This window comes from Myotis daubentonii, chromosome 18, assembly GCF_963259705.1.
Source record: "Myotis daubentonii chromosome 18, mMyoDau2.1, whole genome shotgun sequence".
In the NCBI taxonomy this organism is placed as follows: domain Eukaryota; kingdom Metazoa; phylum Chordata; class Mammalia; order Chiroptera; family Vespertilionidae; genus Myotis; species Myotis daubentonii.
In genome coordinates, this window is record NC_081857.1 from 38772554 (window position 1) to 38797778 (window position 25225).

The 25225-nt window shown below is 43.8% G+C and overlaps 1 protein-coding gene across 2 annotated transcripts in view; it reads left to right on the plus strand.

Moving 5' to 3' along the window:
* Positions 1-2637: 2637 nt before the first annotated feature.
* SORT1 (sortilin 1) overlaps positions 2638-25225 on the plus strand; it is a 58572-nt gene continuing 35984 nt past the window's right edge. For both annotated transcript variants that reach the window (XM_059675626.1, XM_059675628.1), the window contains exons 1-3: positions 2638-3012; positions 21505-21564; positions 23691-23764. In XM_059675626.1, the coding sequence (XP_059531609.1) occupies positions 2704-3012; positions 21505-21564; positions 23691-23764 (443 nt within the window). In that variant the 5' untranslated portion in view covers positions 2638-2703. The remainder of the gene's footprint in view (positions 3013-21504; positions 21565-23690; positions 23765-25225) is intronic.

Genomic DNA, 25225 nt, shown 5'->3' on the forward strand with positions numbered 1-25225 from the left:
GTGAAATAAAATAGAAAAATAAAAAAATGGATAAGAAAAAAAAAAGAATTGAATTCATGATCTTGGCCTCACTAGCAATCAATTAGAAATCAGGAAGAGAATGATATAATTCAGAATTAGTTTATATTGTACTTTGGAATGTACTATGAACTTCCCCCAGTAGAGCTGCTGTAATATGAGACTAGATTATTTAAAGAACTGATCTATGGGGGCCTCAAAAATGGCCATATGAAGTAGATGTTATCATACTTAACAGATGAAGAATCTAAGGCTGTGTGACTGGAAAGAAAATTAAGCTGTTGGGAATTGATTTGAACTCAGATTTTCTGGTTTTAAATAATCAACTCTTGATTTTACAACACCAGGCCCCTTGCAGCCTAGACATCTGCTCAGTTGTAGGGAAATGGACTTGCCCTACCCAGAACGTGGAAATGGACAAAACATGCTTTAGGGAGAAGTGAAAGTTGTGCCTCTGGGTCATAAGTATTATGTAGGGGGAAAGAATACTAAGGAATAGCTCTTAGCGTGTCTCTTAGCTTCAGCTTGCAGTGCCTGAGCAGGGTATTTGACAACTACTGAAAATAAATTTCACACCCTTTATCATTCTAATAGTAGAATTCTTGAAATAATAGAATTGTAGCATTCTTGAAAGAGATACAACTTAGGGTTTTTGTAGAATTTTAAAATGTTCTACAAGGTTTCTTGTGTCCAATTTATAAAGAAATTACCTTACTAGTACTAGGAAAAGTAATGTTTTTGTGATACTTAACTGCTTTCTATTCATCTTTCTGCGATAAAGTTTGTCTAGAAGAAACTTTGCATATATTAGTCCTGCAAGTCAGGTAAGATTTTATGTGCAGTATTTCACAAAGGAGATCTGACAGGGCAACTTTTGTATTTAGTGCCTGTGTTGGACTGAAATACTAAAACAATATTCACTCATTTTCTCAGTGCTGCATACAAGGTACCATGTCCCTAGCCGCTGATAAGTTTTGAGGAAGGAACTATATGTTCTGGAAGCATATAATAACTAAAAGCTATATATTAAAAAGGGAAGGTATTGATAGTTGCAACAACTTAATAAACAGTGTAAGTGTATTTAGTGATTTCTCCAGGAGATGGCATCGTTGAGTTGGCTTTTTTCTTCTCAGACTGTAAGACAATAGACCATTCATCTTTGTGTCACTAAACAAAGAAATACTCTTGTATAGCCCCTCTTCTCCCCACAGCTAATCACATGCTACTGGAACCCACTGTCTTGTGATCTACTCCATAGTTGTCATAGATGAAAAAATAATCAGTATTTGAAAAATAATGTGACACATGATCGTGGATGGAAAGGAACACGTTCACGTTTTCGGCGCTCTTTTGTCATTTCAGTAGTTGAGAACCTGGAAGATATTCTAGTGATTTCCCATCCTGCTCAGATGTCATTCAAAAATATTTTTCAATTCTTTCGTCTTACTATGGTTGTTGTGGGGAAAAAATGTAAATTTGTAAATCTCTGTTCTCAATGTCACTAGAAGGATTTTACTGTAAACTTTGGGTTGGGTGCAGTGCGCCATTTTGTTCTGCAATGAATAGATTCTCATTTGGGTTTACCTCCAGTTTATAGTTAAAAGTCATTTTCAGCAGCTTTCTCTATCTGGGGTAACGTCTTGCATACTTGGTATCTTTCTATTTGCTGCCTTTTTTGACCAACCTCTAGCAACCATTCTGAAGAGATGGAATCAGTTCAGGTTAAGATTCAGAACTGGTTTTACCTGGACTGCACGTTCTAGGAGTTACGTGTGCAGTTCCTGCAATCAAGGGGCCGCATAAGGGTTGTGTTTTACTTCTCGTGGGCGGGGTGCTAACGCAGGGCACATCATATACTGAAAAACCAAAGCTGTGCAAACAACCTCCGCAGGGTTCGGCGCTTTGGCAGAGATACTAGTAAATGTGCATCTAGGACAGATCGTCCTGCCCACTTTGACCTGCCCCTAAAGTCTAAGCTACTTTCTACCTCCAGGTAAGCCAGTAAGCAGCCCCACCTTTGGCCTAACTCCGTGCAGAAGAGGAAGGTAAGCGTGAGGCCATGCGTGGTGGAGGTTCGCATGCGTCACGAAGGCCCCGATTCCATCTTCTGCCGAGGCGTTAGCCCACACAATTGGCATTCACCTTGGCAGCCAGGCTGCTTCGGCAGACAATGCTTAAAACCTGAAGCCCGGTTCGCGACCAAACCCGGTTTTCCAGCTGAGCCAGCTCAGGGATTCCCTGGGGAGATTTCCCGGCGCTGCCACAGCCCAAAGAATTTTGGGGGTGTCTCCGGGGGAGAGGCGACTAACCCAGCCCAACTTGAGGGAGCCGCGAGGGGTCGGGCGTCACGGAACGTGGAGCCCGGGGGTAGGGGAGAAGCTGCTACCGACTCTGGAAGTTGGGCCGGAGACGCGGGCGAGGCGCGGGATGACCTCAGCCGTCTCTGCCACGTTCCAGCCAATCAGTCCCGCATCTTGGCATCCGAATCCAGGACCCCCGAGGCCGGAGGCGACGCGAGCCAATGAGGAGCGCGCAGGGGAAGAAGGACAGGCGGGCGGCCTATGGGCGGAGCGGCCCGGCTGCGCGTATCCAAGGGGCGCCCGCGCGCTCGGGGGTGTGGCGCGGCGGCGGCGGGGTGGGCGGGCGCCGGGCGGCAGGTGTCGGCGGCGTCGGCATTCGGCGGCGATGGAGCGGCCCCGAGCAGCTGCGGACGGCCTCTCGCGCTGGCCCCACGGCCTCGGCCTCCTCCTCCTCCTGGGCCTCCCGCTGCTGCCGCGGGCCGCGCTGGGCCAGGACCGGCTGGACGCGCCGCCGCCGCCCGCTGCGCTGTTGTCGCGCTGGGGCGGCCCCGTCGGGGTGAGCTGGGGGCTGCGCGCGGCCGCGCCCGGGGGCCCGTTTCCCCGCGGCCGTTGGCGCCGCAGCGCGCAGGACCCGGACAAGGGCTGCGGCCGCGTCCCGGACTTCGTCGCCAGGCTGGTCAACAACACGCACCAGGTGAGCGGGGGCCGGGCCCGGGCGCCGCCGGGACTGTGAGGTGCCCCCTCCGACCCCCACGCACCGGGCATCTCCGCCGAGGGGATCCCGGCCGCGGCCCGAAGCAGCGGCGGGCGGGGTCCGGCCCGGGAGGGCCCTGGGACGCGGCTGTGTTTCGTCACAGGGGAGGCCGGCCGAGCCCCCACGGCATTCTTTCTCTCAAGTTGTCAAAACCTCCGAGTGCGGCGGTTTTCCGTCTGTAAACAATCGGCGCGGTGCGCTGTGCTTGCAGAAAAGTTGGGCTGCGCAGAATCCAAGGTGTGTCCTCCGGGTCGGCGCTTTCAGGGTGGGTAGGGGGCGTTCAGAAATCCCAGCGCCGTTGCTCGGTAAGCGAGTTTGTTTGCACAGGCAAAGGACCAAGCCTGGGAACGGGAGAGTAGTCTCTGTGTCATCTCTCTGAAAAACGCCTTCAGTTTGACCTTCCATGGGGCCATCGGACTCTGATCAGGAAGTCTGTGCACTGTAACACGGTTTTCAGCAGCCGAGAGCACGTCGTAGATCTGCTCTGAGCTAGGTCCTAGTGGAAAACTTACAAAATTGTGGCAGTCCTGTCCCTGGAGACAAGCAGCTCAACCCTTGTGCCCCGCTGGGTGGACAAAGCCAATTGTTAGGAATGTCCTGGCTCCCTGTGCAGTGCAACTTGGGCACCTTCCTCATTTTTATCCAGAAATAATAATTTGTTGCTACCCACATTTGCATAACATATTTTCAATTTAATGTATTTCCTCCTACAAAGAGAGGTATCCAACAGATGGGATGCAGAGTTGAGTGGCTAACTACCTGTCCTTGTATAGCCACATCCCTATTAGTGGAGTCTCCGCTTCCCCTTGAACCGTCTCCCTCTGGCCAGGCTCTACTGGTTACCTGCGCTGCATTCTCAGGTCTGGGACCCAGGGCAGTTGCAGTCAGGGCACAGGCAGGCAGGGCTAAGTCCGCTTACTCCGGTCCATGCAGCAGCTGCGGGAAGGTGGCCACGCTAGTGCTGACGGGTGGGACAGGTTGGGTGCAGATAGGAGGGAATGAGTACTAGAAGGTCTTCCTGTTTGAGGAGGGGCAAGGGGAGAATTTGTTGACTTCCACCTGCGTGCAGTGGCATTGAGAAAGTCTTTGCAACACAGATGCTTAATTTACAGTGGGACGCAGTATTCTTACCCCATATTTCAGATTCTTCTCCTCCTGGCTGACAGGATCTGCTGCTGCTTCTGGGTTCATTCCTTTAGTGGAAGTCTTCCCTGATTAGTCTGAATTGATACGTCATTTGTAGTACATTGATTTCTGTAGCAAGAGGTTGATACAACTGGCTTGGGGGGTTCTCAGGCCAAATCAAGAGCAGATATGAAACCTTATTCTTGGAAGTCTGGTAAGTAAAGAAACTTTAGTTTTCATTTTATTTGGCTCCCATTGCCAGTGATTTTTTTCCCAGTCTTTTTCCAGTGACCTAATTTTAAATTGTTATTTTTGCAATTGTTTATCAGTCATGATCTCACACACACAAAAAAAGAAAAAAAAAGTAAATAAAAGCAAAACAAAACAAAAATATCATGGTCTCTTCAGAGATCCTATCCTTTTTGGAACATGCATACGTGAAGTGGGCGAGCAAAGCAGTTCTTAGCGAGCCACCTCCTTTACCACGAATTGTCATGCAATAGTCTGTTCTGCTTTTTAGTTCTGTATTTTTAAGTCACAATAAATCATCCTGAACTGTATTGAAGAGATCTAGTATTTTAGGACCTTTATAAACAGAGTGAAGTAAAACTATCAGCATGCCAGAACTGCTTTTTTATTAGTGATGTATACTTTTGTACAGCTAGGAAAGTGCCTTTAGAGTCATTTTTTTAAATAAGATTACAGGATTCACTTCCCAAGAAAAATCAAAAGCTCTTGGTTCTCTTCTTACTTGTTATAACTGTTGTTCATGTCAAGCCCCGTTAATTCATAATGTATGTGAATACCCTCCAGATGTTCAAGACACACTAGATGCTGGGGTGCGAGACCCAAAGGAAAGCTACTCAGGCTGGAGAATGAAAAGCCTCAGGAGGGTTAGCGAATCTCCTGGATCTGTTTCTGTGGCTTAGTTGGCTTGTGAGACTATATCTATATAGTCTATATCTATATCTATATCTATATCTATAGTTCGCTTGTTTAACTAATCTTAAGAAAGTAAAAGTAGAACTAACCGCATGGTAATGCTTTTTCATTCCTGTGCCCTAGTGACCTATACCTCAAGCTTCTTCACTCATGAAATCCAACAAGTGTGCGTGTGTATTTATAAATACATGTTTCTTACTCTCGATAAATAACCTTCCTTTTGCTTTTAACCCCAAACTCTTCATGCTGCACTTTTAACTGATTCTTTCCTTTGAGTGCGTGGAGTACTCACGCCATGTATGTTGTAAATGAGAAACTGAGCGTGCTGAGACGACTTTATTAATGTTGGTTGCTGAGTTGGATTTCTTCAATACATTCTCCCTATAAGCACCCCTCTGAGGGTAGGCATGAAACTCTGCCTTAAAGAAACAGATGCAGTTCTTTGGCTAGAGTTGCGGTGATGGCTGACAATTTCCTTATTTCTCATTCCTGTGTTCAGACCATTTGATAGTGTCTTTAAAACTGATGATTAATAAAGCCAGGAACTGTTGTTCCTTCTCTGTCCTCCCTCTGCTCCTGTCATTAACTACTTCTTTACATATTACTTCCCAACTTGTCCCCACCATCAAAGCGTCTGGTGTCTTAAATAAACAGGCCGGTGGAGAGGCCGTGTGCAATGGGGTATCGGTCCTAGGAGGATGTGTGTGTTTGTCTGCGGGTGCTGGCCGGGCTGCGTCCAGGGTGATAGCGCTGCATCCAGGCTGACAGCACTGAAGGCGCCTGAGGGAGGTTTCGGGGGGCTGCCACTCTGAGCCCTTGTGGATCTTGGTCACGCCTGGGAATCTGAAGGTCAGTGCCTTGAGCTTCCATAACTTTTTAACTGCCTCATTATTCCAATACTCAGCCTCTCTGTATACTCCCTTTCCCAACACTCCCACCCTCATCCTTCAGTTCTTCTCTTGAGTCCTATTTCATCCACTCAATTTGGGGTCAAGGAACAGGAATTCTGGAGGCTCTCCTTCTTGATTCTACTCCCGTGCAGTACACTGATCAGACCTTTGACCCAGAAGGGATGTGAAAATGACTTAAGCATTAGGGATTTCAGTTAGAAATATCAGCAGGTTTGAGGAAGTATATTTATCCGGGCAAAGGTTTGTCTTCATCTGAGATTTGGTTGGGGTGGAGGTAGAGAGCTAGCCAGATGGGACAAATGGCTCAAAGGAAAGCGGTGTGACCACTCAGTGACTTCTCTGCCGACTCAGATATTTGACTCTGTGCATAGTGCTTTTTAATTAGAAATGAGAGTCTCCTGTCTGTTTGTGGAAATAATTGGAAGAAGGCTTATTCTTCTGGCCAGTCACTAATGGCAATTTTCTCTTTGTAATGATAGCAATAATAATAGGCTCTCCATGCTGCTGTTTGATCTGGTCTTTCACATCAGGTTCACGGAGGGTATTAACAGCTCCTTCTCCACTCTGCCCGTTTCCAGTCAGCTCTTGCCAGCAAGCTTTGGATTCCAGTGGGTGGCTGCAGACACTGCTCTCCGACTTGGTTCTAAGTGGCCTGTTACCCTGGTGTGATCCTCACGTGAAGGGCTCTGCTTAACACCGAGTTGTAGTGGTCAGAGCAGGAGGGTAATGTTGCCTCCTCTCCCTCCCTTCCCAGCCACCCTACCCCTCAAGTTCTGTCGTTACAGAGAGTGAACTGAGTTTTGAGGCTGGAGAAATGATACGCAGATGGTTTATATGATTAGAAGCTAATATTAAGGTAGACAAAACCATCAGCTTTGACAGGTGATTAAAAATACAGCTTTTCTTACAAAGGACTATGTGGCAATGGCTCAAAAAATATTATGAAATAGATACTGCATTTGTATATTTCCAGGCATTTTTAGTTCCCTTTCTGTAACCACTGTTTCTATTGCATCTTTTACTCTTTTTTTAAAAAAATTTTGTTGAAAACGTGTTCTTCTCATTAGCTGTTGCCTCACTGATCTGCATGTAGGTGGTTTTGAGGAAATGGGGCTTAAGGTACAAGCTGCTCAGTTTTAGTCAGTTCTGGGCAGGTTTCTTACTGTGGTAATTATGGTGACCACAGTCAAAGTGGGGGTAGTGATGTGTGGCTTTGAGCCAGTGGGTTGAATGACGCTTCATGACAGACCCTTCAAATCTATGGAGGTTGCCAGTGGATGCTGGACATGTGGGCGTGTTTTCTCTGTTCTGTTTTGTTTAAGGATTGAGGCTATTTTTCCCCTCTCCACCTTCAACCCTAACCTCAGGAAACCACAGTAAAAAAAAAAAACTTCAATTCAGAGCCTGTGGTGTTTTGCTGAGAAAGTTTTCTGTGAATGCAATTTATTTTCTGTTTTGCATTTCAGTATCTGGCCTTCAATTCTTCGTCTACAACATGAGAAGTTTTGGGCTAGATTTTTGATGTCTAAAATAATTCTGTGATTCCTAAGGAAGAAGAGGAGGCCAGAGGTTGTGATCACAAATGTTTATTGGTTGAATCCAAATTTAGAAACAAATTGGGGCTGTTCCGCTTCCCAGTTGAACTTGACCATAGCCTGGATTTCACATCTGGGGGTAATTTGTTACCACCTCCAGAGCTTGCTTCAGTGAAATACGAGTGTTCTTAAAGATAGCATGAGTATTTTTTTGTCATATAATTATGAAAGACATTTGACTCTTTTTTGGGGGGGAGGGGGATACATATCGTTCCTTGTCAGCTGAGAAATCTAATCTAATCAAAGCCACTAGCTTGGATAGTCCAAAAACAAACCCAGTAGATATATAGCAGTAAAATTGTTTTTTTCTTTCCTGCAAGTACTTTGCTCAAACTGGGACTGTTTTTTTTTAACCAGGGGTAGGGCTGCGTGGGGGGGTGGGGGGTGGGGGGTGGGAGGTAGAGTGCGGGCGGGGCACAGGGGGAGTTCTGGCTGCTTGTGTGTTTGAAAGTAGATGATCATCTTACCATTAGTAGAATCAGCCCTGTGTGGTTAGAACTTATGTATGAGTCACTGGCTTGGTTTACTTTCATCAGGAGAAAATGAATGTTCTTTTCCTTCTAGGGTTTTATGAGTACTATTTCTCTTATATTTGCTTTTGTTAAGAGCCTTGTTCTTTTCTTCCTGTATGTTCTAAAAAAACTAAGTGCTAATACTGTACTTGAGCCAGCTGGCAAGTCTGGTTTACCAGTAAGATCACCCTGAAGGACCAACAGAAATGGACCGGGGAAGGACATTTTTAATTAACTTCAGTACTTTCCAGACAAGATAGTGCAAATCAAATGTTTATCTGGTACCTGCTGTTTGTCAAAGGGACTCAAACCGTAGACATGTTGTTTACAAAACTGCTCCAATGAGTGTCTCAGTAAACACACTGAGTCCCGGCTCTGCTGCTTCGGAGCTTTGTGATCATGGACAATCACTTAACTTCTCTTACCTTCATAGTTGTTATTGTTTTTAACGAGAGAAGCAGCTCTAGGATTATTTGGAGGAACAAATGAGTTTTGTCAAAATGTTTTGTTAATTGTTGAAACACCTACAGAGTCCAGGCCTGTGCACAAGCAAAGTTGAACATAAAGATATTCGCATTGATGCCCCCTGAAGGATTTAGGTGTTCATTGAATGCTTGCTGAGAGTTTGGAAGAATTTGCAGAGAAGGCATGACCCACTCCGTGTGCTGTCGAGGAAAGCCTCAGGGGTGAAGTGAGGATGGAGGTGTGGAGGTACTTCTCAGGGAGATCTGTCATGGAGATAAGGAAACCCAGGCATGCTCAGGCAAGGTCAGGGGGAATTTTCTGTTGGAGAGTAGGATGATGAGTATGATTAAGGTTTCCAGGAAAACATAGAGAGAGGTTAAAAATAAAAGAGTCAGCTCTTTTGGGGGGGTCGGGTAGAAAGAGGGGGTACAGGTGGGGAGTTTGGCATTAGGACTTACTGGGGAAAGTGTTATAACAGATAGTGCTAGACGTGAGGCCGGAGCTGAAGAAGCCAGAGGTGGAGATGGGGAGCCAAAAAGAGTTATCTTCCTAGAGGTGGGCCATTGCTGTGGTCCTGGGAGAGGAGAGCAGAATAGAGGGCAGGGGGCCACCTTGTCCATTACAGTGCGGAGGGTTCCCAGGCGCACTCCTGGCCCCCTGGACCTTTTTGAAGGAGAGTGTGAGCCAAGGCGAGAGAAACCAGAGCTAGAGGACAGTGAAGCCCCTCTAACAGACTTCTGCTTTCTGCATGTTTGTGGACAAGGGTAAGCTTAAACTCTTGCTGAGAACGTGCTTTACGTTTGAGTCATAGATTACTAGGCTGATTAGCTGGTCAGGTCTCTTTAACTGATGAGGTTAAATAAATAACTTCTAACAGGCCAAGAGCTGGGGGTAGCACCTGTCCCAACATGGTGCTTCTCCATTTGGAAGTGTTTCATAGAGTTGGTTTTTGTTTTTATATAAAAAGTTGATTTTTTAATTGAATTTACTGTGGTGACATTGGTTAACAAAATTATAGATTTCAGGGGTACAATTCTAAAATAGATGATCTGTATATTGTATTGTGTGTTCACCACCCCAAGTCCGGTTTCCTTCCATCTCCATTTATACTCTCTTTACCTTTTCCTACCTATTAGAGGTGTTTTAAATCAGTGTGTTTGCTTTAGAGATAAGGCAAAGTTATAGACCCTGTGTAAGTCATACACTTGTGAATTCTCCTCTGCTGGTCAAAGGTCATAGTACCCTCAACAGAGCTCAATTAGCTTTTCAATGCCTCACGTTCCCATACTATAAAATGATGCATCATCATAAGACTTTGAAGAGGAAATGTTTTGAAAATCTTGATGTACTGTATGCATGTGATTTATGTCATTTTTAATAAGCCTTTTGATCTGTGACTGTGTCCATGGGGCCCAATTGTCAGCCAAATTATCCTGTGAAATACCAGCTCCAGAGGAACATGTGCATAAAAGGGCACAGATGAGGCAAAAATGTATTTGGTTTTATCACTTGGCAGGATTGGATGATAGGCTTGGGCGGGGGTGGCAAGAATGAGAGCGAGCCAAGATTGGCAGAAATGTCAGAAGCGTATGTGTTCTTTTTTAAAATCTTTACATCAAAATTTTAACTTGTTCACATGATTGATAGTTCTGGGAGGCAGTGGGTAGGAGGGAACGTGGTCTCAGATTGGACCTACATTCACATGTCAGTGGTGGCCATGGAAGATTAATGTCAGTGAACCTTATATTTTTCATCTATCAAATGAGCCATTGTGAAGATTAAATGAGACAGTGTGCGACTTAGTGTGCATTTAGTTGTTGAGGATATCTTACAGTGGTCATCACCATAAAGCTGATGCATTATCAATTAATGCTCAAATATTTGCGTTATGTGCTTAGATTTTTTTTCCTTAGTTATATTTCTAGAGAATTGTTATGGGTATTCATAGGAACCAAATCTGGATTAAGGAATATATACTACTTATGTCTTTGGATTCAGGGGTTAAGAAAAAGGGGGCACAGTGAAGGGGAGAGATCATCTATACAGAGTGTGTTTCTTGAAGCTGTGGGAGATGGAGGAGAAAATACTAATTCCATTGTCAACAGTACCTGGGCATCTGGTTATGATAGTTTTAAGTATATAAAGTTATTTACTTATAGTTGTAAAGAACTTATCACTATAAAAAACAAGACTACTCATAATGTAAAAACTATTTCTCTTCTTCATTGAGCTTTAGTTTGCTGGAGTTAGTGACTGGCTTTGCATGGACTGCTCTGAAATGGTGCCTTGCTGATTTCACCCTCATTCATTAACTGAGCAGCCACAGTTGGCTTTGCATTCTCCTGGCCTCTGTGAAGTTTTAAGAAATATTAACGATGTGGTAGGTACTTCTCAAGATCTTTGTTTGAAAGCATAGACGACCAGAATGTTAACCTAATTATTTTCTTCTGTGCTTATCTCTTAAACATTTCCCCACTTCCTGGCCTGTGTTAATCCTCTGTTCTGGGTAAAGTGACCTTCTCACCAGTCCCTTTTGCTCACTAGGTGCTGTGTTGCTTCTACATCTTTGTTTAGAGGGCGTTCCTCCTCTGGCTGGCTTGTTTTTCTCTTCTCTCCTACAGCATTTTACTAGACCATGTAACCCAGCACCTAACTATATAGTATTCTGTCTTGTATTCACTGTCATCTATTAAATGTCCCCCCCCCACCCCCCCCAGATCATAAACTCCTTAAAGGTAGGGGCTATGCTTGCTCTAGGAGTCCTTCATCACTTTTATCTCACACAGTGCTTGGGAAAGAGTAGTAATTACGTGTGCAGCCTGGAATCAGACAGACATGAGTCTGAATCGTTGCTTTGCCACTAACCAGCTGTGTGACTTTGGGAAAATTACTTAACCTCTCTGAGCCTGCTTCTTCATCTGTAAAGTAGCAGTGGTGTCTTATATATCATAAGTGCCCAGTAAAAGTTCAATACTACTATTGTTAGTCTTCAATTCAACAATGGGTTATTGAGTACCTACCACGTGTTAGGCACTGTGCTGGCTCCTGGACCTGGGAACTGATGTTTAACACAGCAGATAAGATCCCTGTAGGGAGAAGAGACATTATACAGATATGTAATTATCAACATAAGTACCAAGAAGAAATAAAGTAGCTACAGGAGAATAATTGAGGGAGGTCTTTTTAGTCTGGGACATTAGGAAGACTTGCTGAGAAATTATTTTAAATGATACTTGAAGATAAGTAGACGTTTTGCCAGTAGGAGTATCCCAAGCAGAGAGAACAGCATGTTCAAAGGCCTGGGGCGAGAGTGCTTGGTGTGTGCCCAGAGGTCTGGACAAAAGCCATCCTGGTGGCGGAGGGAGTGAGGGGTTAGTCCTCAACCCATTGGGTAAGCGGTGAGCCTTTATGGTTCAGGCAGCTGGCGACTGGGGCACATCCCTTCCCTTCATCACCTCCTTTTTTCTGAAGTGGGACTAAGATGTAATCATTAAATGCTAACAGTTTTGCAATTTAGCTCATTTATTGGCCATGGTTTGAAATGAATGAATTATCCTATGAAAGTGAATTTTTCAGAAACCAAGCCTACCCTTTTAAGTGCCAAAGGTTTTGTTGTTGTTCCAGTGGAAATTTTTCTAAAATACTTCTCTGTCTTCTTAGTCAACCGAATGAGCCTGGATCATTGAGATGACATTATGCTACACCACGACTCACAGTAATGGCACTAATGCCCTCAAGATGAGATATGTGGGATCATATCCTCCCATTCCGAGCAGCCCAGATTTATAAGCCTAGTGCCATTGTCTTCTTGTTGAAAAAAATTTTTTTCCCCCTGCAGAAATGATGGTCCCATTGCAATGTCTGGTTCCTTTGGCTGCTGCCCCTGTCCCCAGATTTGATTTGCTGCTTCTAATGTAAGCTAGGAAAAGAGATGACTAATTTTAGGCAATTCTAACAAGCTTAGCAAATTGATTTAGAGTGCTGGTCTGCAAGTTCCTCTTAGAGGTCAAATGCATGGATTTTTATTGCATGGATGGCGGCACCAGAGGTCTCCCTGATTCCTCAGTGAGCGGCCAGGTTGTGAAGGTTTGTAGATGATGGAGCTTGCTGTCACCTCTGCTTTTAACACTAGAGTGTTGTCCAGCAGGGAGCTGATTTTTTTTTTTTTTTTTTTTTATGAAGACAGAGCAGTGGAAAAGTAAACTGAGAGGTTAAATTAATGATGAGTCATAGACTTTAAAGCTTATAGGGACTAGAAATGTTGTCATTCCAGCCTCCACTCGCCTTGGTGGTGAAGTAGGTTAAGCTGCTCAAGTTTACCAGGTTTGAAGCACAGCTGGAAATAAAATTCAGGTTTTCTGCTAGCCCCCTTGCAGACAGGTCTGAATAACTGAATACATGTGAAAACTTGAATAAGAGTTTATGTTTAGCCTTTTCATTTCTAAGAATAGTCTCCCTGAGAACTGAACATTTATGATCTTGTTTTTGGCTCATTTTTATGACCCTAGCAGTGCCACACTTAGCAGAACGGTACTCTGGTCAGAGCATCATCCAGGTCCTGCTCCAGGCCTCTCTTGTACAACACTGTGCCCTGTCCACCCCTGTGTTCCCTGTTAGGATTGGGAAGCCTAAATCTTAAGTTCCCATTCTTTGGGGGAGGGGGGGGTTACCAATGCCTTATCTTTGTATGTTATTTCATTTGATTCTTTTTATTCCAGTGAGTGAAGGAGCATAATTCAGTTTTATACCAGAGAAAATGGATTCCCAAGAGAGAAAAGGATTTGTGCCTACTTCCCCAACCAGTTAGTTACTGCACTAGGCTTTAACACCACACCCCTTTGTCGCTTTATTTTCATGGGACAGGCTGTCTTCTGTGGATTAAATGTCTAGCATGTTTAGGCTTTATTTTTAGACTTCTGTAAGAAGCATGTTGAAAGATCCATGAGCACAGAAAGTGTATGATCACTGTTTCCCCAGCACCCCAGGTAGGGTCTGGCACATGGTAGGCACCACCTTGTGCCATGTTTGTTGAAAGTAGGAGTGTGTGTGAGGGATACCATCATTGCATTCATTCCCTCATTTACTTGCCAGAGAGGTTGTTCCCGATGACGAGATGGTTGGTCGTCTGCGTGTGTCTTTTTTTTTTTTTAATGGAGTTTATTGGGGTGACATTAGTTAACAAAATCATGCAGGTTTCAAGTATGTCACTCAACGAAATATCATCTGCATACTGTGTTGTGCGCCCATCGTCCAAAGTAAAGATTGTTTCCATCTCCATTTATCCCCCCTTTGCCCTTTTTCACCTCTCTCCACCCTCCTTCCCCCTGGCTATCACCATATTGTTGTCTGAATTAGTGTTTCAGGTTTCTTTGCATATATTCCCAAAAGTGGGATCACTGGGTCAAAAGGCAGATCCATTTTTAAATTAAATGTCCATCAGTCTGCATTGTCACCAACAGTGCACAAGGGTTCCCCTTGTCCGTTGATTTGTTGCTGGTAGCCATTCTGCAGGTGTGAGGTGATAACCTCATTGTGGTTTTAATTTGCATCTCTCTGATGATTAGTGACATTGAGCATCTTTTCGTAGGTCTATTGGCCTCTGTATCATTTTTGGAGATGTGTCTATTCAGTTCCTTTGCCCATTTTTAAATTGGGTTGTTTGTCTTCTTGGTGTTGAATTGTGTAAGTTCTTCAAATATTTTGGATATTAACCCCTAATCAGATGTGTCATCGGTGAATATGTTCTCCCATTCAGTGGGTTGTCTTTGCATTTTGTTGATGGCTTCTTTTGCTTGCTCCCTGTGTCTTTTAAACTGGGCCTGCCATGTGACACTGACCTGGCTTGGGTGTGTGGGAGGCAGTTCTCAGTGTTTTACTTTTGATCAGGTGTGTAACTAAAGATAGGCAGAAGTTTCTCATTACCTAGTTTTTTCCAAGCTACAGTGACTCTCGGGACCAACTTTAAGTTCTCCAAGCTATAGTAACAGTAATTTAATGAGGCTTCAGGTTTAATTAGATCTGAAGGCAAAGTTATTTACATGAAGAATGTAGTGTTTTAGGCTTTGAAATGATAGGCAGTAAACTCGTGGGTGAGTCTTGCAGTAGCTGTCAAGGTGGCCTTATTTTAGAGGAGGCAGTACAAGGTGTCCCCCTACTTTCTAATATAATGACTCCCCGAAAACTAGTTTGGTTATAAATGTCCGCCAGTGACTCCCTGCTGCCCAGAGCTCCCCTACTGGGGGCAGTAAATGGCTGTCCGTGTCATCTGGGACACTAGAAATCACTGTTCAACAGGTGATGAAAAAAAGACTCTGAACAGCGTGTCAGCGAATAATGATGTTGGGATGTGTGCCCTAAATTAAATCAAGACCACTGGTGTTAGTGTGACTCGGGTAGTAGGGGCTCTCTGACCCAGTCTGTAACTGTTGGCCAGTGTAGCATGGTCAATGAGTACTTCTTATAGCAGCCTTTCATTTGTTATTTTTTAAATCCTCACCCAAGGATATTTTTTCCATTGATTTCTAGAGCGTGTAGACAGGAAGGAGGAGGATTTTCATTATTTAACTTTTTATATTTAAATCTTTGTCCTGTGTGGAATCTCTTTGGGAATGGGGATAAGAAGAGTTAGGAATCCATCTTTATATATTTTTTCCAAATAGCTAGTTTTTCCCAGATGTTTGACCACTAACTTGCACTGTCAGCTTTATCATACACCAGTGATTTTCAACTGGTGTGCTGAGGTGCAGCAAGAATTTTTAAAATATTCAATACCTGACTATTTAGTCAGGGGCACCTGCCCTCTTTTCCAGATTAAAAAAAAAAAAGCCAACAGCCAACACAGCAATAGCCACCCGGTGTGAATGAATCAAATTACACCTTTTTTTGGTGAGATTGGCAAATATACATTTTTTTGGTGTGCTGCTGAATTTAAGTAATTAGTTTATGTGTGCCATGAGATGAAAAGGGTTGAAAGTCATTGTCACACACTAAAAAGAAACCTCACCCAATCTCGGACTTCGGCTTGTCTCTTCCTGTGCCAGGAACTGGGGATTAATCAATCTCTCTAGATGTGGCAAGTTTCCTGATAGATCAGGTGACATTTTACGTAGCTAGTCTTCAACTTCCTGGTTTCTGAGGTTCCTACCCTAGGATCTGATTAAGTAATGTAAATTATGTATTTACCATGTGGCCCTTCTGAATACTGGCTTTTGGCTCTGTGTGGTTTTTTAATTTTGACCTGCTTCTAGAACATACATTTGGCTGACTGCTTAGCAATATGTAGTGGTCAGATCATGTTCTCTTTATGCTAAATAATCTGTCCCTTTTGCAACACAGCTATTGTTCCCCAGAAATAAAACATGCTGCAAACCTCCCTCACCTTCTCCATTCTGCTTGTCATGTATACAGACAGCTAGCACATAACACCATTTTGTAACAGTGCTTGAGGTAGGCATTCACTCTGCCTTCTGTGGGCTGGGCTTGACTCCTAAATGTTCTTATATGTTCAGTATTTTAACATACTATTTTATATGTTCTGGATTTTAATAGAATAGGATATTCATTGGTTATATTGTGTTGGACATTTGGGGTTTTCTCTTCCTGGAGAGATTATTTTGCTTTTCAGTTCTCTGGAGCCATAAGCTTTGTCCTTCGCTCATATTTCTTTTATTCCTCTTATTTTGCCTTGATTAGAACAATTGAACCATAACTGATTGGGTGATTATGTTCAACTGTATATACCACTGGAAACCATGCCCGTTTGAGTCAGTGATCCTGTGGCCTCGTCTCAGTTTTCTTGGGTATTTCAAACAGAAGTACTTTTTTCTCACACTCATTTTTCTCTATTTTTATTTCCCTTTGGTTCCCACCTTAACTTTCTTTATCCTGATTTGAAATTCTTATTTAACAAGTACTTAATAGCATCTACTTAGCACTTCACTAGTTGGCCATGTTAATATAGTTTACTTATGTTACTCTTTGGAAATTTTCAAAATCCTTACATATGTCTTCATGTTTGTGCTTCCTGCACAACTGCCTTTGACCCGCCATCTTGCTATTGCTTCTGTATGCTCTGACCTCTGTAATCCCTGCTTAAACCTCGGAGTGCAGGCAGACCTTTATTCTTCTTACTCAAATACTAGTATGTAATCCACTCGCGGCCAGTGCCTCTCAACGCTTCGATGCGTCCGGGGCATCTTTACCAATTTCTGACTGTGTGGATGGAGTTGGTGGTAACTACGGTTGATGGTGGCTATAGCCTCCACTGTCCTCCCCAGACCACCAGCTCATTTCTTCAACTGAGGGGACATCTGGGCTCTCCCCTCCCGGCACTGTGCCCTGGACACTCTCCAGACAGTAACCGAGGGCAGAGGTAGGCCCTTGTTTTGTCTTTTGTCTATCAGGGATTATTGTACTTTGTTGCCTCGAAGTCCAGGGTCTTGAAAACGATGGTTTCATAGTTTGTGTTTTCCGTTGTGTCCGGTGAGAAGGTTAATCTGATCCCTGCTGGTCTCTCTTGGCCAGAAGCAGAAGTCTTCTCAGAATAGAACTTTTCATATTTAGACTTGTTGCTGTCCTGGGAAAATTAAGTGGGTCTGGCCTTATCTTTTCATCCTCCTCCTCTTCAGAGCTTCACAAGTAATTCTTAAAGAAAATGAATTTCATATTTATTGAATGCCTTTTATGTGCTACATTATATATTCTTTTTTTATTGTTTTATTGCTTAAAGTATTACAAAGGGTATGACATATGTGTCTGCATTATATATTCTTGCTAAAATGAATAGGCTTGGTCCTTGTACCAGATGTTCTTCAGGTCTAGTGAGGGAGGCAGACAATGTTCTTATTGCTATAGTTAAAAGTAATACATATTTTGAAATATCTATGATGCCACCACAATGTAGAGTGACATGTATAGTATGTTAAATATGATAAATGATGGCACATTAGAATTGATGGCCTTGTGCTGACACTTGTGAATTCTGTCTCCTAACCATGACCAGCACTGTTCACCCTTTCCTGGACACCTGTAACCCTCCCATGGACGGCATAGAATTGTATCTATGCTCTTGGTCCCCTGACTCTCCTGGATTTGTCTCCTCTCCACATGACTTTTTCTCCCTACCTGAGTTTTGGTCTGTTATCAAATCTGATTTCTTTTTTTTTTCTTTTACTTTCATCATAAGAATGTTAAAGACTGAAATATAAAAAATTAGCTGCATTTGCTGTAGATGGATGAGCTTTTCAATGAATTTGTTTATTTTCAAAAGTAAAATGCAATTGGCTATTGGGATGGGAAGGGAGAAAGAGTTAAGAGTAGCAGAAGACCACAATTATAGTTAACTAGAGGCCCAGTGCATGAAATTTGTGCACTGGAGGGGGGGGCATCTCTCAGCCCAGCTTGTGCCCTCTCACAGTCCTGGAGCCCCGTGATTGATCACCGCAAGGGAGGCTCCGCCCACCCACCACAGCACCACTGCTGGGTAACCTGGGCCTCCCTCTGCAGGGCGATCATGGGGCAATGGCCAGGCCCCCGACCAATCGCATTGCACCCTCCTTGGCTGGCCTGGTGCAAGTGGGTGTCATAGCGTGGTCGTCTGGAAGGTCGTTCTGCTGATTGGACTTTCGGTCGATTTGCATATTTCACTTTTATTGTTATAGGTAAATCTGGCCTACTTTTCCAAAGGGACTCTTCGGATGATGAATGAGGCCAGCTGTCCTTTGAGTTGTTTAGGAGAAGCTCAGGTTGCTAGTGACATCTAAGAATCTTGCCCCTCTGGGATTGGACAGCAGGAGACGGGAGTAATACCACTGTACATTGACTAGGTCTCAAAGGTGAGAGTTGCGGGCCCTGATTGGCTCAAGACGAGCCATGTTGTTGCCTGAGCAAGACAGCAGGACTCCAGTGGTGAATATGTCTTTTCTCCTGGTCAGCGGCTGTGACCTGAGCCTTCCTTGGAGAGAGAGCCTCTGTTTAGGTGACTGTTACCAGGTGGTCTATCTGGTGCTTGTGGTAGCTCTGGATCTTTCTACTTCTCCTCAAGGAGCTCATTGATGTGATTTCAGACCCTATCCTCACTCAAAAGAATATGCCATCTTGCTCTGTGCGGAGTATCTTGCAAGACACAGTGCTGTGTCCGTTTTTACTCTGCTGGTTCCAGATGTCTCTAGCAGCCCTGCTTTTCCGCAGATGCTTGGGCAGTGTGTGAGCATGAATACCCTTTCTGTCCTGCAGAGGCTGTGAGAAGCTCTGCCCGAGTGTTTGAGCGTTAACCAGCATTCACTGAGCAAGCCCTCTGTGCGGCACTGATTGTGCCACTTACAGAGACTGTACAAGAGATTTTGCTGACCTCAAATGTACTTACTTACAGTCCAGAGGGGAAATAGCAGAGGTGAATTCAGAGGCCCGTTCAGGAAGACCACCAAAGAAAATGAGAAGATAAGCAAAACAGTGTTTTGAGTTCTGTTTCTTCAGACGTCTCTGTTGAGATTGGCAGCTTGAGTGGCCCAGAGACTGCCATCCACCATTTACAGACATGTGCTATTTTGAGATTGAGTCTGTGGTTTGGGAAGGATTTAGAACCATTTCAACAAATGCTTATTGAGTGTGCAAAGTGCCGTGGTAGGCACAGGGAACACGAAAAAGTATAAAGTTATAGCCTCTGCTTCTAAGGAACCGCTCCTTAATGTTTGGAAAGGCAGGGCATGTTTAAGGTTTTAAAAATCTTAAGATATATGTCTTCATAGGAGGAAAGCAGAATTGTCAACACAGTAGAAATATATACTAAACTGTTAACCCCTCTGGGGAGTGGGGCTTGGGTGGTGGGGCATGTGGCGGATGAAGAGGAAGGATCTTCACTTTTTCTGTATACATTTCTGTGTGGTTGAACATTTTTACCAAGTGCCAGTATGGCCTTTTTGGAATTATTTCTTCATTAGCTAAAACAACAACAATAGAGACTAGAAGATTATAAACATAGTGTTAGCCTTGAATATCTTTGTGTGATAGGATTATGAAAGATTTATATTCATTATACCTCCCTTTTGCCTACATTTTCTGTAATGGATATATATTATTTTATAAGTTGAGAAAGAAAGTATTTGAAAACCAAAACCCCAAAGCACCTACAATGATTACTAATACTGCGTTTTAGCCCTGGTTGGTGTAGCTCAAGCACCAAAGGGTGTCGGGTTCAATTCTCAGTCAAGGGCATGTATCTGGGCTGCAGGTTCAGTCCCGGGACCTGGTCAGGGTACCTGCAGGAGGCAACCAATTAATATGTCTCTCTCACATTGATGTTTCTCCCTCTTTCTCTCTCTCTCTCTTGCTCTTTCTCTCTCACCCCCCTTTCTTCCTTCCCTCCCTTCTACTCTCTCTAAAAATCAATGAAAAAATATCCTCAGGTGAAGATTAACAAAAAAAATATAACTGCATTTTAATATGTTTACCATATTTTGGATACACTACACCAGCTCTCCTTTTTTTTTTTATCTCCTCACTCTTCCCACAACTCTATTAAGGTTGTTCTATTATTATTATTATTACTAGGGGCCCGGTGCACGAAATTCGTGCACTGGGTGTGTGTGTGTGTGTGTGTGTGTGTGTGTGTGTGTGTGTGTGTCCCTCAGCCCAGCCTGCCCCCTCTCACATACTGGGAGCCCTCAGGCGTTGATCCCCATCACCCTCCAATCGCAGGATCGGCCCCTTGCCAAGGCCTGACGCCTCTGGTTGAGGCGTCCGGCCCGGGCAGCGGGGACCTGCAGCGGCAGTGGCCCCACAATCGTGGGCTTCGCTTTAGGCCCAGGCAAGGGGCCCCTAGCTCCTGGGACTGCCAGCTTCGACCGTGTCCAGCTCCCATCGCTGGCTCCACCCCTACTTCCTGCTATCACTGGCCAGGGCGGCAAAGGCGCCTGATTCTCCAATCATGGCTGGGGGGCAGGGCAAAGGCGGCCCCAGGGCCGCCTTTGCCCTGCCCCCCAGCTCTTAGCTCCCCGCTGGGTTTCCGATCACTGTCAGTGGCAGGGGGCTTCTTCCTGCTTTCCCTTTCGCCTCCCTGCATTGTGCCTACATATGCAAATTAACCGCCATCTTGTTGGCAGTTAACTGCCAATCTTAGTTGGCAGTTAATTTGCATATAGCCCTGATTAGCCAATGAAAAGGGTAGCTCGTACGCCAATTACCATTTTTCTCTTTTATTAGTGTTGATTATTATTATTGTTGTTGTTGTTGTTATTTACTATTATCTACTACTAGATAATTACTACTATCTACTATTATCATCATCTACTAATATCTACTATTATTACTACTATTATCATTATCAACCACCATTTTAAATGTGAAAGAAGGGCATTTGCTCTCGCTTCTCAGAACCTTGTCATTTTGAGAGCGCCTAGGAGCAAAAGGAATCTAGTTATTAACCATGCACCTGTACTGTGAAGGCTGCCTACAAAAACTGGTTATGCTGATTGGGTTACAGTTATAGCTGTCAGTGTGGGCTGTGATCCCTTGTTTTAAAGCATCCTAAGAATACTTTCTACATATTTATATTTAGTTCTGTTTGAGAAAGCAATGAGATTACCCCATCTCCCCATCTGGTGCAGTGAAGAAAGCTCATCTGCTTGGCTTACTTTGTATAATTAATTTTTAAACTTCTGGTAGAATGTCTTTAAGCATATCTCAGAATTAAAATCTCCAAGTTATTTGTAGTTTAAGTTAAGTAGTTAAATCCTGTCCTGCAAATTTTGTTCAGGGAATCCAAGTCCCCTTATAATTATGAATTTAATTACTTGAAAGTAATAGTGTTCTGAATTATTTAAGGGAGTCAAAGACTGAAGGAAAGATGTCATTTGTAAATGAATTTCTTTTTTCCCCCCCTTACAGCATGTATTTGATGATCTCAGTGGCTCAGTATCCTTGTCTTGGGTTGGAGATAGCACTGGGGTAAGTAATATTTTGAGGCTATGAATTCAACTAAGCAAGAAGAACATGTAGATGTGGGGAGTTTAAGCACTAAGTGTTGTTATTTTCTGAAACTGTTTCCAACCTCAGACACAAAAATACATGTTTCCAGGACAAACTCTCAGGAAACTGTGGTTGGCTTGGTTTTGCTTTAGAACGGGAAACATCCTGTAACCACCCTCTTCCATAATGGGAAGATAGACACCTTTTGAGTCCTTGGTGGCTGCTTGGCATCAAGATGAGCAAGAAGAAGAAAGAGGGAAGCATGTGCTGTATGCTGAGAAGTGAGCCTCACAACACATGGGAAGACCAGTGTGGAAGCTGAAACCTGCGCATCACACATCTTAGCATTTTTCCTCCAAAATGCATTTTCCCACAGTTAGTGTTGAAGGACTGTGGCGCCCATGGGCTCATGGCTGTTTAGTTCCATCTGTGTCCCTTTCCCTACAACAAAGGAGGTGCTGCCAGGATTGGGAGAGTGGAAGGAGCGTCAGTCAGCTCCTTATTCTCCAACGTGGAGCCCGTCTCCCAGTAGGAGGGTGCACTTTGGATGCATCGGCCCCAGGTCTTGACTCAGGGCTTGGTGTTAGCTGCTCTGTTATTATCCTGCCTGAACAAGGGCAGGGCCGCAGTTCATACCCTCCCCTCTGGTATTCCATGAATGTATGCATCATAGCATTGAGGCACACGATGGCTATGTCAGGAATCCAAAGAAATATTGGAGCTGAAGAGCAAGTTATAAATTAATTATCTTAATTAATTTTTAAACTTCTGGTAGTATGTCTTTAAGCATGTCTCAGTTTCTTCTAAAATTTGAGTTGTGCTCTAATTTCCATGATTTATCCATTTATTTAAGATAGTTGGTATCTCAAGATTTCTTGTTACATGGCCATTTGAGACTCCCTCTTGTACTAATCTATCAGAATTTGTCCTCATGCATATTTTTATCTAGAAAAATATTTAAGAAATTAATTTCATGGAGAACTGAGAGCAGGGAGGAGAAAAGGAGGGATATATGTGACACAGTGACCTTTGAGCACCCATAGTGCTCTAGCCTCCTGTACACAGAAAGGGAGCTGATTCTTTTTTTTTTTTTTTTTAATATATTTTATTGATTTTTTACAGAGAGGAAGGGAGAGGGATAGAGAGTTAGAAACATCGATGCGAGAGAAACATCGATCAGCTGCCTCCTGCACACTCCCCACTGGGGATGTGCCGGCAACCAAGGTACATGCCCTTGACCGGAATCGAACCTGGGACCCTTGAGTCTGTAGGCCGACACTCTATCCACTGAGCCAAACCGACCATGGCAGGGAGCTGATTCTTGCCTGAGGATATCTTATACTAATACTAGACGCCCGGTGCACAAACTTCGTGCGGGGGGGTGGGGGGAGTTCCCCTCAGGCAGGCCTGTGCCCTCTTCACAGTCCAGGAGCCCTCGGGGATGTCCGATTGATGGCTTAGGCCCTGGCTGAGCGACGCTCCCCCTGTGGGAGCACACTGACCACCAGGGGCAACTCCTGCATTGAGCGTCTGTCCCCTGGTGGTCAGTGTGCGTCATAGCCACCAATTGTTCTGGTTGTTCCACTGTAAAGGTTGCTGGGCTTTTATTATATAGATGGATACAAAATAGTTAAATCCTTCCTTTATTGTAATGGGTAGTTGATTAGCTCTGCCTCACTGCTTCAAGTATGGGCGACAGGACCATCTCAACCAAGAGTTGAGATCTTGAGTCAATGCAAGCCTTAGTAACTTCTTGGTTTTCTGACTTACTACAGTATAGGCCAGTGGTCGGCAAACTGCAGCTCGCAAGCCACATGTGGCTCTTTGCCCCCTTGAGTATGGCTCTTCCACAAAATACTGACTTCTGCGCATGGCCCACGAAGTTTCATTCGCATTGTATGTGCACACCCGCACGTGGTATTTTGTGGAAGAGCCACCCTCGGGCCAAAGAGCCGCATGTGGCTCGCGAGCTGCAGTTTGCCAACCATGGATATAGGCTACTGCAAAGCAGGGCTCTTGTCAGTCTTGCAGATGTTGATTTACTCCCATCACAGGCAAGCATGTGATTGGACTATCTTTTTAACTGTGCTTTTGTCTCTCTCCAGATCATTCTAGTCTTGACTACCTTCCATGTACCACTGGTAATTATGACTTTTGGACAGTCCAAGCTATATCGAAGGTGAGATGCATATGGTTGGGGCACTGACTGAATACATTGTGAATGTAAGTTCCCCACTTTTCTAGGCATGATGGAGTCCAACAGTTGATTAAAAAGATCTTTCAGCCATCTTAAATTTTCAACAAACTGTCACATTCAGCACACTTAATATTTACTTAACCTGAAGAAATATGAAAAGGAATCTAGTTCCAAGAAGATTAGGTTGACCTGACTAAATGGGAAAGCAGTAAAGGCAGATGGAGAGTGTGTAGGGTTGTGTGTTTTATTAATTTAAATGGATATTTATTTTTGGGAAGTAGCATGGACTTCAACAGAATGGTTTTTATATCTCTGAAGTAACAATCCTCACTGTACCTTCCAAGTAAATGTATTTATGTAACACTTTGTACCTTCCAAGTAAATATATTTATCTAATCCTCTGAGCCTCAGTTTATCTAGATTGTTTCTAGATCAGAAGGAGGTTCTCAGGTCAGACCTACCAAAGTGCCTTATAGTGTTTACACTGGTAACGATGGTGGCGGTGTATGTTTTGGAACCATACTGTGACAATTACCAAGTTTCACATGTGTCTTCTCAAAGGTACAGCTTGGTTAAATAGTACGCTCTTTTCCTTAAATGTAAGATGCAAGACCAGCTCACTCTCAGAAGTTGCTGATAGTCTTCTCAATCATTTGTGCCCGTCTCATTTTCCCCCAAGAGACCCCCCAAAAAATATGGCATCCTAGCAGATAACATAGAAACTATTCTCAAGGCCAATGGATTTCCCAGCAGCCATGGTACTCTCTCAGGGGCCCAGGTACAAGTGAGCCTTTGGTGAATTTCTGAGACGGCCCCTTCTCCAGTAGGCGTAATCTTGATTGCTGTTTCTGAGCCTGGAGCCAGTGTTCTTGGCCCTTCAACACAGTGATGTTGACTTAAAAATAGGCTAAGAAGGAATTGCCATTTTGGAATCACTGTAAGCTCCACAAAGCCAAGGTTCTTGACTAACTTGGGGTTCTCAGCAACTAGCCAAATGACTGCTATGTAGTAGTAGGCAGGCAGTCCATACTAATTGAATGAATGAATGCCTTGGCTTCTCTGTAGTTTTTAAACTGATAATTGTTTATAAGGATTGACTGTATTATAGAATCATAGTGCTAGAAAGGGCTATAATTTATAGGTGATTTTGTTTATTCAATTAGAATAGTAATTGAACTATTTCAGACAGATGAAAAATATCCTGTTTGGGGAGGGGAAAAATGTATAAAAAGTTGTAACTTCATAACTCTTTCCAATGTTTAAGAAACCTTATTGTCATAAAATTTTTCCTTATGATAGTTTTTCTTGGCAAATTATCTTCCATAATAACAGTAGTGTATTATAGCCTGGCCGGTGTTGCTCAGCGGTTGAGCATTGACCTATGAACCAAGAGGACACTGGTTTGATTCCCAGTCAGGGCACATGCCCCAGTTGTGGGCTTGA